Source organism: Sapajus apella, unplaced genomic scaffold, assembly GCF_009761245.1.
Source record: "Sapajus apella isolate SASKATOON/1434 unplaced genomic scaffold, GSC_monkey_1.0 scaffold68, whole genome shotgun sequence".
NCBI classification, from domain to species: Eukaryota; Metazoa; Chordata; class Mammalia; order Primates; family Cebidae; genus Sapajus; species Sapajus apella.
Genome location: NW_022437008.1, coordinates 5,546,927 through 5,559,712, shown reverse-complemented (window position 1 = coordinate 5,559,712; position 12,786 = coordinate 5,546,927). Strand labels below are relative to the sequence as shown.

Genomic DNA, 12,786 nt, shown 5'->3' with positions numbered 1-12,786 from the left:
GGTGAGCCGAGATCGCGCCATTGCACTCCAGCCTGGGTTCAGGCAATTCTCCTGCCTCAGCCTCCTGAGTAGCTGGGATTACAGGCACGCGCCACCATGCCCAGCTGATTTTTTGTATTTTTAGTAGAGACGGGGTTTCACCATGTTGACCAGGATGGTCTCGATCTCTTGACCTCGTGATCCACCCGCCTCGACCTCCCAAATTACTGGGATTACAGGCTTGAGCCACCACGCCCGGCCATTGTAATTTTTTTAAAGAAGTAATTAGTACCTCAACATTTATTGTTTTGAAGACTGACTTCTGTAACAGTAAGAAATAATCATGAAAATTCAAGTTTGACCTCAAAGTACACCAGCTTTCTGTTTCAGAGCGGAATAGATACCCTTTATGACTGGCGGCATGTTAACGCCCCATTGATTGTTTTGCTTTGATTGGACATTTTATATAACTTGCAAATTTTAACAGTTACCAACTACCTGAAAATGAAAATATTGGCCAGGCGCTGTGGCTCATGCCTGTAATCCCAGCACTTCGGGAGGCTGAGGTGGGCGGATCACTTGCGGTCAGGAGTTTGAGACCAGCCTGGCCAACATGGTGAAACCCCATCTCTGCTGAAAAAATTCAAAAATTAGCTGAGCGTGGTGGTGTGCACCTGTAATTCCAGCTACTCAGGAGGCTGAGGCAGCAGAATCGCTTGCACCTCGGAGGTGGAGGTTGCAGTGAGCAGAGATAGAGCCATTGCACTCCAGCCTGGGCAACAGAGTGAGACTCTGTCTCCAAAAAAAAAAAAGTACACTTATTAGCATGGCCTTATTATTTTGCAAATTATTTAAGCCCAGACTTTTAAAGTGTACTTGTGTACTTTGCTCATGTACATTATTTATATTTTCTTTAATATACATATAGATTTAAAAAACTGTTCAAGCGCAGTGGTTCACGCCTATAATCCCAGCACTTTGGGAGGCTGAGGCGGGAGGATCACTTGAGGCCAGGAGTTTGAGACCAGTCTGGGCAACGTAGACCCATCCCCCCATCCATTTTCAGGAAAACTATTTTAAAATCTAAAGTGGGTTAAGTAAAACCAAATTAACTATTTGAATTGGAAAACATCTCATGTATCTTATTTCCAAGCCAGTGTCATTTGTTTGCCGAGTTCGCAGACACCGCAAGGGGGAGCCATGGCTCCAACAGGAGAGGCAATAAACCGCCTAGCTTTGGGGATGAGAAATTCCGGCGACGGTGTTGGGAGGCCCCACCATTTTCGCCTGCAGAGCCAGCCGTGCGCCGCGAGGGGGCGGCATTGGAGAGACCGCCGCGTCTCCGGAGCAGGCCTCGGGGCGCGGCCGCCCGCAGTACCAGCCCCAGGGGACAAGCGCTGGCTGCGTCCCCATCCTCCCCGGAAGCGGTCTCATGATACCCATTTCGCAGATGGGCAAATGCAAAGGCGGAACCGGGATTTGAGCCTAGGTCTCTTTCTTTCTGCAGCCTGAAGAAATAAATGTCTCTGCTTGCTCTGTGTGTGTTCGGGGCAACGGGGACTTTTCTGCAACCAAGCCCAGTGTGCCCCCTCTCATCTTCTAGCACGTTCTTCTCCCGCTTGTACTCATCGCAGACTCCCCTCACACACCTATCCTGGGTGCCATCCTTCTGCCTTAGCCCACCGCCTATGTAATCAGCCTCCTAAGCACCCCTTCCACCTGTCCCCTCATCTCCCCACTGCTCTGCCTTGGTCCAGCCCTGGGGCCGGCAGGGGTCCCTGCCTGGACCTCCCCACGGCCTCCCAGCCTCTCAGAGGAGCAGCCACCTGTCCAAGGCCACACAGCAGAAGAGGCACTTTTGGGATTCAAGACCCATCTATGGGTCCAAAGTGAATTTTTTTTTTCTTAGAGAAAGGGCCTGGCTCTGTCACTCAAGCTGGAGTGCAATGGCATGACCTCGGCTCACTGCAACCTCTGTTGTCCAGGTTCAAGCGATCCTCCCACCTCAGCCTCCCGAGTAGCTAGGACCACAGGCAGGAGCCACCACGACAGGCTAATTTTTTTTGTATTTTTTGTAGAACCAGGGTTTCACCATGTTACTCAGTCTGGTCTCAAACTACTGAGTTCAAGCGATCCACCCACCTTAGTTTACCAAAGTGCTGGGATTACAGGCCTGAGCCACCACACCCCACCCTGATTTGGATCTTGCTCCTGCTCCCAGGATGACCCATGTCCTGGCAAGAGAGATAGCAGGTGGTGCTCACACCCCTCCATCCCCAACCCCTCCACCACTATGGGAGCCTGGGACCCAGAGGCCATGGGTCCTGCACAATCTGGAATTTCAGGTCTATAAATCATGGGGGTGGCAGGGAGCCCATCAAAGCTGTTCACCCATTCTGGTCTGCCGGCTCGGCCTCTTGTCCACCCCCCGACACCACACACACACCCTCCTTCCTTCCTGGGAGACCGGCCCAAGGAGGGGCCTGGGCATATATATGGAGCCACAGTGGGTGGGGCTGGCCAGAGAGGCTCCAGGGACAGAAGGTGAGGAGGGGGCTCTGGGAATCTGGGTGCAGTATGGGGGATCTGAGGCTCAGGAGCGGCAGTGCCTGGTTCGGGCCAGTGACTGCCCCACCGGAGCCCAGGTGTCCTCTTCTGCAAAATGCCAGAACTGTGGGCACAGCGGTACCAGCCTGGGCCCTGCAGAGAGCTGGAGCAAGCCCTCACAGCTGGGGAGGCTCGGAGCTGGGGGTCTGGCTAGTCCTTTATACTCCTGGTCTCATCCTGCTCCTGTGTCCCGGGCAGAATGATGGCGTCTGCAGCGGCAGCAGAGGCCGAGAAGGGTTCTCCAGTTGTGGTGGGCCTGCTCGTCGTGGGCAACATCATTATTCTGGTGAGACTCGCCCTGGTGCTGGGAGCGGAGTGGGTGTGTGGTGGGGAGGGGGCAGTCCTGAGCTCAGGGTGGGGGACGAGGGTCCAGAACTGCCTTGAGGGCAGACTCAGCTGTCAGCGCAGCGTGGATCTACACCCCAGCTCTGCCTCTCCCCAGCTCTATGACCTTAGCAAGTGACTGTCCCTCTCTGTGCCTTCTTTCCTCATCTGTAGATTATGTCATTGTGTGGGGGCTGTTGACATGTGGATTGATCCATGCCTGGCCCTCAGCTCAGGGAAAGTGCCCAACCAATGCTGGCTATCACCGTCAGCATCACTGTGGACATAATGCAACCCCCTGGTGCATAGGAGGCCACAAGAGGGAAAGATGACAGCGTCTTTCTTTCAATTAACGTTGGGTTTTGGTTTTGTGCTTGTTTTGTTTTCGTTTTTTTTTTTTTTTTTTTTTTGAAACGGAGTCTCATTCTGTCACCCAGACTGGAGTGCAATGGCCAATCTCAGCTAACTGCAACCTCCGACTTCTGGGCTCAAGTGATTCTCCTGCCTCAGCCTCTCAAGCAGCTGGGATTACAGGCACGTGCTACCATGCCCAGCTAATTTTGTATTTTGTAGTAGAGACAGGGTTTCTCCATATTGGAGTACAGGCATGTGGCACCACACCCAGCTACTTTTTGTATTTTTAGCAGAGACAGGGTTTCACCATGTTGGCCAGGCTGGTCTCAAACTTCTGACCGCAGGTGATCTGCCTGCCCCAGCCTTCCAAAGTGTTGGGATTACAGGGGTGAGCCACCTCGCCTGGCCTTGTGTTTGTTTTAGAGGCAGGGTCTATCTCTGTTGCCCAGACTGCAATAAAGTGGTGTGATCCTAGCTCACTGCAGCCTCCAACTCCTGGGCTCAACTGATCCTCCCGCTCATTAGCCCCCTGAGTAGCTGGGACTACAGGTGCACATCACCACATCTGTCTAAATTTTTTATTTTTTGTAGAAATGGGCTCTCACTATGTTGCCCAGGCTGGTCTCAAACTCCTGGGCTCAAGCGATCCTCCCACCTCGGCCTCACACAGTATGCTGGGATTATAGGGGTGAGCCACCTTGCCTGGCATATTTGTAATTTTCATGGCCATGGCCATGTCGCCTCCTCGGGGAATAACAGCACCGTCAAGGGAGGGCAGATGGACCGACTGTCTTCTCTGTGCCAGGCTGCGGCTCCAGCCTTTCATCCTTGAGGCAACTGGCAGCTGGGGTATGGGGGTCGGAGGTCGGCTGGGCCACCTCTTCTCTCCTGGCCTCTGTTCACCCTCATCACTGCTCATGGAAGGGGAGGTCTTTGCCTGCTTTACTGAGAGGGCGGTGGAGGCTCCGAATGGGGAAGGAACTTGCTCTTGGAGATGCCTGGTGCCAGGGCTGTTGGTCCCGAGCAGACCTTTCTAACCCGCCGCTCTGTCAGCTGTCAGGCCTGGCCCTGTTTGCCGAGACAGTATGGGTGACAACTGACCAGTACCGCGTGTACCCACTGATGGGCGTCTCGGGCAAGGATGACGTTTTCGCTGGTGCCTGGATCGCCATCTTCTGTGGCTTCTCCTTCTTCGTGGTCGCCAGCTTTGGTGTCGGCGCCGCGCTCTGCCGTCGCCGCTCCATGGTCCTCACGGTAAGGCCTGGGGGAGGGGGGAGAGGGACACTGGGAGCCAGTTCAGTGGCAGGTGCCTCGCCAGCCACCAGCACGAGTTCCCCACGGTGCTACACTCAGGCATCCAGGCATCTCTCACTCAGTCTTCCCACAGCCCAATAACCCAGGCCCAGCAGGTACCCGTTTCACAAAGAAACCAGGGCACAGGGAGAGAAGCAGGCTCTGCACAGCAGGAGGACTTGAGTAGCAGGGCTGAATTTTTGTTTTTTGTTTTTGGTAAAGATGGGGGGCGTCTCACTATGTTGCCCAGGCTGGTCTTGAACTCCTGGCTCAAATGATTCTCCCAACTCGGCCTCCCAAAGTGCTGGGATTACAGGCGTGAGGCACCGCACCCAGCCTTTCTTTCCAGGTGTCTTATGGGAAATTTCGATTGTGGACTAGACTAGAGTATGTGGTGTCTGAGCCCCGCACACCTCTCACCTGCCCAGCAACATCAGCCGCGGACCGCCCACATTGTCTCCTCCACCCCCCTTCTCCCACACTTTTCTTCTGGGTATCTTGAAGCACATTCTGGATGCCAAGTCACTTTCCTGTAAATACTGGAGTGCACATTTCTGAGTGATAAGCACATTGTTTTAAAGCAGTCAGGTGTGTTGTGTGATGTCATCCCGTCTCCCAGCAGCGGAGTTCACACATCCGCATGCAACCTCCTGTTGCTTTATGGGTGAAGGTGCAGGGGAGGCTAGGAAAAGAATTTTCAACAAACATCAGCTATTGAGCTTTCTTTTTCTCCCACCCTCCATGTCGTTGACACAATCCACCAAATTCACCCAAGTTCCTTTATATCTTCCAACACCTAGTCTGTGTCACATGTCTCTGTTTATCTGAGAACATCGTATTATGTTTGTTTGTTTTGTTTTAAGAGACAGGGTCTCACTGTGTCGCCTGGGCTGAAGTGCAGTGGTGTGATCTTGGCTAACTGCAGCCTCTGCCTCCTGGGTTCAAGCGCTTCTCCTACTCAGCCTCCCGAGTAGCTAGGACTACAGGCACATGCCGTCATGCCCAGCTAATCTTTGTATTTTTAATAGAGATGGGGTTTTGCCATGGTGGCCGAGCTGGTCATGAACTCGTGACCTCAAGTGATCCACCCGCCTCGGCCTCCCAAAGTGCTGGGATTACAGGGGTAAGCCACCATGCCTGGCCCGAAGTTTTGTATTTTTAGTAGAGATGAGGTTTCACCATGTTGGCCAGGCTGGTCTCGAACTCTTGACCTCAGGTGATGGCCCCCTTGGCCTCCCAAAGTGCCGGGATTACAGGCGTGAGCCACCCACCATGCCCAGCCTGTCTCAAAAATAATTAAATATTTCAAACACAGAAAAGTTGGAAGACTTATACAGCGAACACCTGAATACCCACCATATATTACAGATGCTACCATTCACACTGCCCTAAACTTTTTAAAAAGTTGCATTTCCACAACGATTCGTCCCTGGTGGGGGTGTGGCTTCACCGGCTCTGCCCAACGCGCCATCCTCCCTCTGATCTCCCCAGTACCTGGTGCTCATGCTCATTGTCTTCATCTTCGAGTGCGCCTCCTGCATCACGTCCTATACCCACCGTGACTACGTGAGCGGGGCGAGGCCCGGGGAGGGGCCTGACCTGTGTGGGAGGGGCGAGGGTCCGGCGCGGCGGGTCAGAGGCCGCCCCGGCTCCCCACCCAACAGCCCTGCGGGCCCCTGTTCTTCCGGCTCCCTGCAGATGGTGTCTAATCCATCCCTGATCACCAAGCAGATGCTGACCTTCTACAGCGCGGACACCGAACAGGGCCAGGAGCTGACCCGCCTCTGGGACCGCGTCATGATTGAGGTGGGCGCGGTGGACCGGTGCTGGGAGGGCCTGGGGCTCCCGCTATTTCCTCTTGTAGAGGAGTGAGTGCCTTAAAGACATCACTCGCCGGGCACGGTGTCTCAAGCCTGTAATCCCAGCACTTTGGGAGGCCGAGGCAGGTGGATCACGAGGTCAAGAGATCGAGACCATCCTGGTCAACATGGTGAAACCCTGTCTCTACTAAAAATACAAAAATTAGCTGGGCATGGTGGCGCGTGCCTGTAATCCCAGCTACTCAGGAGGCTGAGGCAGGAGAATTGCCTGAACCCAGGAGGTGGAGGTTGTGGTGAGCCGAGATCGCGCCATTGCACTCCAGCCTGGGTAACAAGAGCGAAACTCCGTCTCAAAAAAAAAAAGACATTACTCATGAGATGGCCAGGCGAGCAGGGCTGCGGTCATCCATCACCGTTCTCCAGGTGAGTAAACAGGCCCAGAAAGAGAAAGTCCCTTGCGCGAGGCCATGCCGTAGAGCTGGGATTGGAACCGGCAGCCTGGCTCCAGAGCCCCTCCCCTTAGCCTACACATACCGCTCAAGAGAAATGTTGACAGTAATAACAATGATAGTAACGGCACCATTCGCGGAGCACTAACTTTGTTTAACACTGTTCAGAGGACTTGTATTTTCATATTTTGAGATGGATTCTTGCCCTGTTGCTCAGGCTGGAGTGCATGGGGTGAACATAGCTCACTGCAGCCTCCAACTCCTGGGCTCTAGTGATCGTCCCGCCTCCACCTCCCAAGTAGCTGGGAAAACAGGTGCACCCCACCACACCCGGCTAAGTTTTTTAAATTGTTTTTTTGTGGAGACAGGGTCTTGCTCTATTGCCTAGGCTGGTCTCGAACTCCTGGGCTCAGGATTCGAGTGATTCTCCCGCCTTGGCCTCCCAAACGGCTGGGATTACAGGCATGAGTCACCAGTGCCTGGCCTCAAAGCACTTTCAGAGCTTATTTAATCCTCACTACCATGCCATAAGGGAGATCGCCTTTTTAGTGATGAGGAGGCCAAAGAAAGAGGTTGAATATCTTGGATGAGGTCACACAGCTGGCAGGTCACAGACCTGGAAGGACTCAAACTCAGACTGCCAGGTTTGAAGAGATACACTCTTCGTCAAATCCAACTTGATATTGCATCGGAGGAGGAAGATTGGCCGGATGCAGTGGCTCATGGCTCACACCTATCATACCAACACTTTGGGAGGCTGAGGTGGGCAGAGTACTTGAGGCCACGGGTTCGAGACTATCCTGGCCAACATGGTAAAATCCTGTCTCTACAAAAAATACACAAATTAGTCAGGTATAGTGGCGCACACCTGTGATTCCAGCTACTCGGTAGGCTGAGGCAGGAGAATGGCTTGAACCCAGGGGGCGGAGTTTGCAGTGAGCTGAGACCATGCCACTGCACTCCAGCCTGGGCGACAGAGGGAGACTCTCTTGCAGAAAAAAAAGGAAGAAATTGAGGACTCAAGGAAAACCCAAGTCCTCTTGCTAGCCAGGATTTGAACCCATGTTTGAAGGATTCCCAAACCTATGTTTTCCTGATTCAGGAGCCACAAATAAAACACCTGGATTTCTTACCAAGGCCAGGAAAAGCCAGACGTCTGTCCTTTTTGTGTCATTTCATCAGCATAATTGTTGATAAAAATATTTTATTGTATTTTTTGAGACGGAGTTTCGCTCTTGATTCCCAGGCTGGAGTGCAGTGGCATGATCTCTGCTCACTGCAGCCTCTGCCTCCTGGGTTCAAGCAATTCTCCTGGCTCAGCTTCCCGAGTAGCTGGGATTACAAGCGCGCACCACCACACCCGGCTAATTTTGTATTCTCAGCAGAGATGGGGTTTTATCATGTGGCTCATGCTGGTCTTGAACTCCTGACCTCAGGTGATCCACTTGCCTTGGCCTCCCAAAATTCTGGGATTACCAGCGTGAGACACTGCACCCGGCAAAAATATTTGAAAATAAGTCAGAGGTGCGGGTTTGATCCAAATCCCCCATGAGCCTCATGGTCCTGGGACAAATATCGTCTGCTCCGTGCTCACACACACAGATACCACCTGACACACTCGCTTGGAGGTCCAGGACATGGGGAAGTTGGCTCCAGCTGTGTCAAAGGCCAGCCCTGCCTCTCTTTGCTGTGTGACTTCAGGCAAGTGACTGTCCTCTCTGAGCCCGGGCCTGCCTGACCCTCCGCCTTTCTCTCCAGCAAGAATGCTGTGGCACATCTGGTCCCATGGACTGGGTGAACTTCACATCAGCTTTCCGGGCAGCCACTCCGGAGGTGGTGTTCCCCTGGCCCCCACTGTGCTGTCGCCGGACGGGAAACTTCATCCCCCTCAATGAGGAGGGCTGCCGCCTGGGCCACATGGACTACCTGTTCACCAAGGTGTGGCCCTCTGCCCTGCTGCACCTGTCTGTCCATCTGTCTGTCTTCCTCTGGTCACTGCTCCCTCTCTGATTCTATGTCCTTCTCCCTTTCTGGCTGGCTGTCTAGCTTTTTCCCTCTCCTCCTCCCCTCTCTGATTTTCTTGTTTTTCTTTTCTTTTATATTTTTGAGACCGAGTCTTGCTCTGTCGCCCAGGCTGGAGTGCAGTGGCTCACTCTTGGCTCACTGCAGCCCCTGCCTCCCGGTTCAAGCAATTCTCTCACCTCAGCCTCCAGAGCAGCTGAGATCACAGGGGCATGCTACCCTCCCAGCTAATTTTTGTGTTTTTGGTAAAGATGGGGTTTCACCATGTTGGCCAGGCTGGTGAGCCACTGTGCTGAGACCCCTCTCTGATTTTCTCATGCTCTCCCAACTCTCTCTCAAGTCAGCAGGATGCACCCAGGGTCCGTCTGATCCAGACCTGGCACCTGCTACTTTTCTCAGCTTGTCCAGGAATAAGAGCAACAATAGGGCTGGGCGAAATGGCTCACTCCTGTAATCCCAGAACTTTGGGAGGCCTAGGTGTACAAATCACTTGAGGTCAGGAGTTTGAGACCAGCCTGACCAACATGGCAAAACCCCATCTCTAGTAAAAATACAAAAATTATCCGGGCACAGTGGTATGTGCCTGGAATCCCAGCTACTCAGAAGGCTGAGGTGGGAGAATCACTTGAACCCAGGAGATAAAGTTTGCAGTGAGCCAAGATTGCACCACTGCACTCCAGCCTGGGCGACAGAGTGAAACTCCGTCTCAAACCAAACAAATCATCAAACAAAAGAAAACAAAACAATAGGGCTGAGCACAGTGGCTCACGCCTGTAATCCCAGCACTTTGGGAGGCCAAGGCAGGAGGATCGCTTGAGGTCAGGAGCTCAAGACCAGCCTGGGTAACATATCAAGACCCAGTGTCTACACAAAACTACAAAAAATTAGCCAGGAGTAGTGGTGTGCGCCTGTAATCCCAGCTCCTGGGGAAGCTAAGGCAGGAGGATCGTTTGAGCCTAGGAGGTCGAGGCTGCAGTGAGCTGTGATGGTGCCACTGCACTCTAGCCTGGGCAGCAGAGACTCAAAAAAAAAAAAAAAAAGGAAAGCCAGCTGTAAGCAAAATCACTCTCAGACTGTCATAGCCATCAGCAGGCAGCACCTACTTATTCAGGGCTTGGGTTCAACATCAGCTCCCTGGGGCCCCAAAACCACCTGAGGAGGTGGATAGTGCCATGGTCCCCATTGCACGGGTGAGAAAACTGAGGCTCAGGGAAGGCGCACATTGACTCTCGCCTTCATCAGCCAGCCTCATGGTCGTTCTTCTCAAAACTCCCCCACCCCCTGCTCAGGGCTGCTTCGAGCACATCGGCCATGCCATCGACAGCTACACGTGGGGCATCTCATGGTTTGGGTTTGCCATCCTGATGTGGACGGTGAGAGGCGGGGAGCCCACAGGCCGGGTGGGCTGGGGATGAGGGGTGGAGTGCCCTCATCTCGCTGCCTCCTTGCCAGCTCCCGGTCATGCTGATAGCTATGTATTTCTACACCACGCTCTGAGGGACAAGATGGGAAGGCCATATACGCGCCCTGGCCTGCTCTGCCTCCTCCGCCTCCTCCTGCTTCCTCCACTGGGGCCTGGATGGCTGCCTCACCTCTCCCCTCCCGACCTCCCTAGCCCCTCCCTCCTTCCACATCCAGGATCTTTTTCTGGGTTCCTGAGTCCTACTGTGCCTCAGGTGTGCCCTGAAACCCAAGGCTTGTGTGCATGGACCCTTGGCCCTTGACCTCATTCCCATCGGCTGGTTCCTGCCCATCTTTCAAGGGACCTCTCCCTGATCCCAGCTCTTGTAGCTCTCTGAGCTCCTCCTTCACAGCAGGTGTCGCCATTTTTGCTGAATGTCATTTGCTTTGTCAACACCGTTCTTGCTGTTTGTGATTGTCATTTAAGCTCTGGAAGCCTCGATTGCTGTGAGAGCCTGTCATGGTCACTTTACTATCCCCATCATCACCCAGCATGGGGCTGAGCACTTCTTAGATAATAAATAATGAATGGATGAATGAGTGAATGAGTTTGTTTTCTTTTGGGTCAAGGGAGAATGAACAAGAACTGTTCTAGGCCGGGCGCAGTGGCTCACGCCTGTAATCCCAGCACTTTGGGAGGCCAAGGTGGGCAGTTCACCTGAGGTCACAAGTTCGAGACCAGCCTGGCCAAAATGGTGAGACCCTCCCCCCGGCCATCTCTACAAAAAAGCAAAAATCAGCCAGATGAGGTGGTACAGATCTCTAATCCCAGCTACTCTGGAGGCTGAGGCAGACAAATCTCTTGAACCCAGGAGGTGGAAGTTGAGCCAAGATTGCACCATTGCACTCCAACCTGGGTGACAAAGCGAGGCCCTGTCTCCAAAGGAAAAAAAAACTGTTCTGATGGAAGTGGCAGAAACCCAACTGTCACTGACTGAAGCATAAAATGGAATTTATCAGCTCACGTAACTGAGTCAATGGGGCTAGCTTCAGGCATGTCTGGATCTAGGTGTTCAATCTAAGTGTCCAGGAAACCTGCTTCATTCTCAGACAGGATTTCTCTGGCAACTCCAGACTTAGATCTTTATGACTAAGCAATGCAACAGAGAGAAAGAGCCTCTCTCCCAAGGGCTGTAGCCAAGGTCCAGAGTTGAATCTCGCCGTCTTGGCTTAGGTTCTAGGCCCATCATTAGGTTGGGAAAGGGATGGCACCTGGCTTGCTGACCCTGCTAAGGGTGCATGCAGTGGCCGTGTTGGAAGGGGAGTTGTTTATTAAAGGAAAATCCAGGTACCAGGCTCTTGAGACTCATAGGTGATAAACATCCTTCTGCTAAGGATACAGCTTCCAGCAAGTTCTCTAAGGGGTCCATGACAGCAAACCATTAAGAATCAAATTGTGGTCGGGAACAGTGGCTCACACCTGCAATCCCAGCACTTGCCGAGGCAGGCAGATCACTTGAGGCCAGGAGTTCGAGACCAGCCTGGTCAATATGGTGAAACCCTGTCTCTACTAAAAATGCAAGAGTACCCAGGCATGGTGGTGGGCACCTGTAGTCCCAGCTACTCGGGAGGCTGAATCAGGAGAATTGCTTGAACTCAGGAGGCAGAGGTTGCAGTGAGCCCAGATCGAACCATTGCCCTCCAGCCTGGGCTACAGAGCTCGACTCAGTCTCAAAAAACACACACACACACACACACACACACACACACACACATACACACATACATATAAATAAATAATTATAATAAATAATTTTTTGAGACAGAATTTTGCTCTTGTTGCCCGGTTTGGAGTGCAGTGATGCAATCTCGGCTCACCGGAACCTCCACCTCCCGGGTTCGAGTGATTCCCCTGCCTCAGTCTCCTGAGTAGCTGGGATTACAGGCATGCGCCACCATGCCCAGCTAATTTTGTATTTTTAGTAGAGACAGGATTTCTCCTTGTTGGTCAGGCTGGTCTCCAACTCCCGACCTCAGGTGATCCACCTACCTCAGCCTCCCAAAGTGCTGGGATTACAGGTGTGAGCCACCATGCCCAGCATAATAAATAATTTTTACAGGAGACAGCTGTATGCGAGTTGATTATAAAAAGATGTCATAATAACTGGAAAGCCCATGTGAGGATGTTCATTACACTAACCTAAATGACCATCAGTAGGGAACTGGGTAAATTAACTATGCTCTGTCCAGCCTTTTTTACCACATAGTGGTAAAAAAGTAATGGTTGAATCTGGGAGGCAGAGGTTGCAGTGAGCCAAAATCGTGCCACTGCAGTTTAGCCTGGGTGGCAGAGCGAGACTCCATCTCAAAAAAAAAAAAAAAAACCACTGCAAAAGAATATTTAATGGCATGAAAAAAATATTTGGGAAATGGTGACATGAGAAAAACAAATTACAATATAGCATGCCAAGTATGATTCCTCCTCTGATAAAAATATAAGTATGTGCATGCTTGCATTTTTTTTTTTTTTTTTTTTT

At 52.4% G+C, this 12,786-nt stretch overlaps 1 protein-coding gene across 1 annotated transcript; it reads left to right on the top strand.

The window, feature by feature from the left end:
* Positions 1–2,132: 2,132 nt before the first annotated feature.
* UPK1A (uroplakin 1A) lies at positions 2,133–10,849 on the top strand. Its single transcript, XM_032249532.1, has 7 exons — positions 2,133–2,872; positions 4,318–4,518; positions 6,049–6,123; positions 6,256–6,363; positions 8,585–8,764; positions 10,138–10,221; positions 10,301–10,849. The coding sequence occupies exons 1-7, from the start codon at positions 2,786–2,788 to the stop codon at positions 10,343–10,345; spliced, it is 780 nt and encodes a 259-aa protein (XP_032105423.1). The 5' UTR covers positions 2,133–2,785; the 3' UTR covers positions 10,346–10,849.
* The last annotated feature ends 1,937 nt before the right edge of the window (positions 10,850–12,786 follow it).

Coding starts and splice junctions, on each gene's coding strand:
- UPK1A (XM_032249532.1), top strand. CDS start 2,786: ATGATGGCGTCTGCAGCGGCAGCAGAGGCCGAGAAGGGTTCTCCAGTT. Junction 6,364..8,584: donor GGGACCGCGTCATGATTGAG/GTGGGCGCGGTG, acceptor CTTTCTCTCCAG/CAAGAATGCTGTGGCACATC. Junction 8,765..10,137: donor TGGACTACCTGTTCACCAAG/GTGTGGCCCTCT, acceptor CCCCCTGCTCAG/GGCTGCTTCGAGCACATCGG.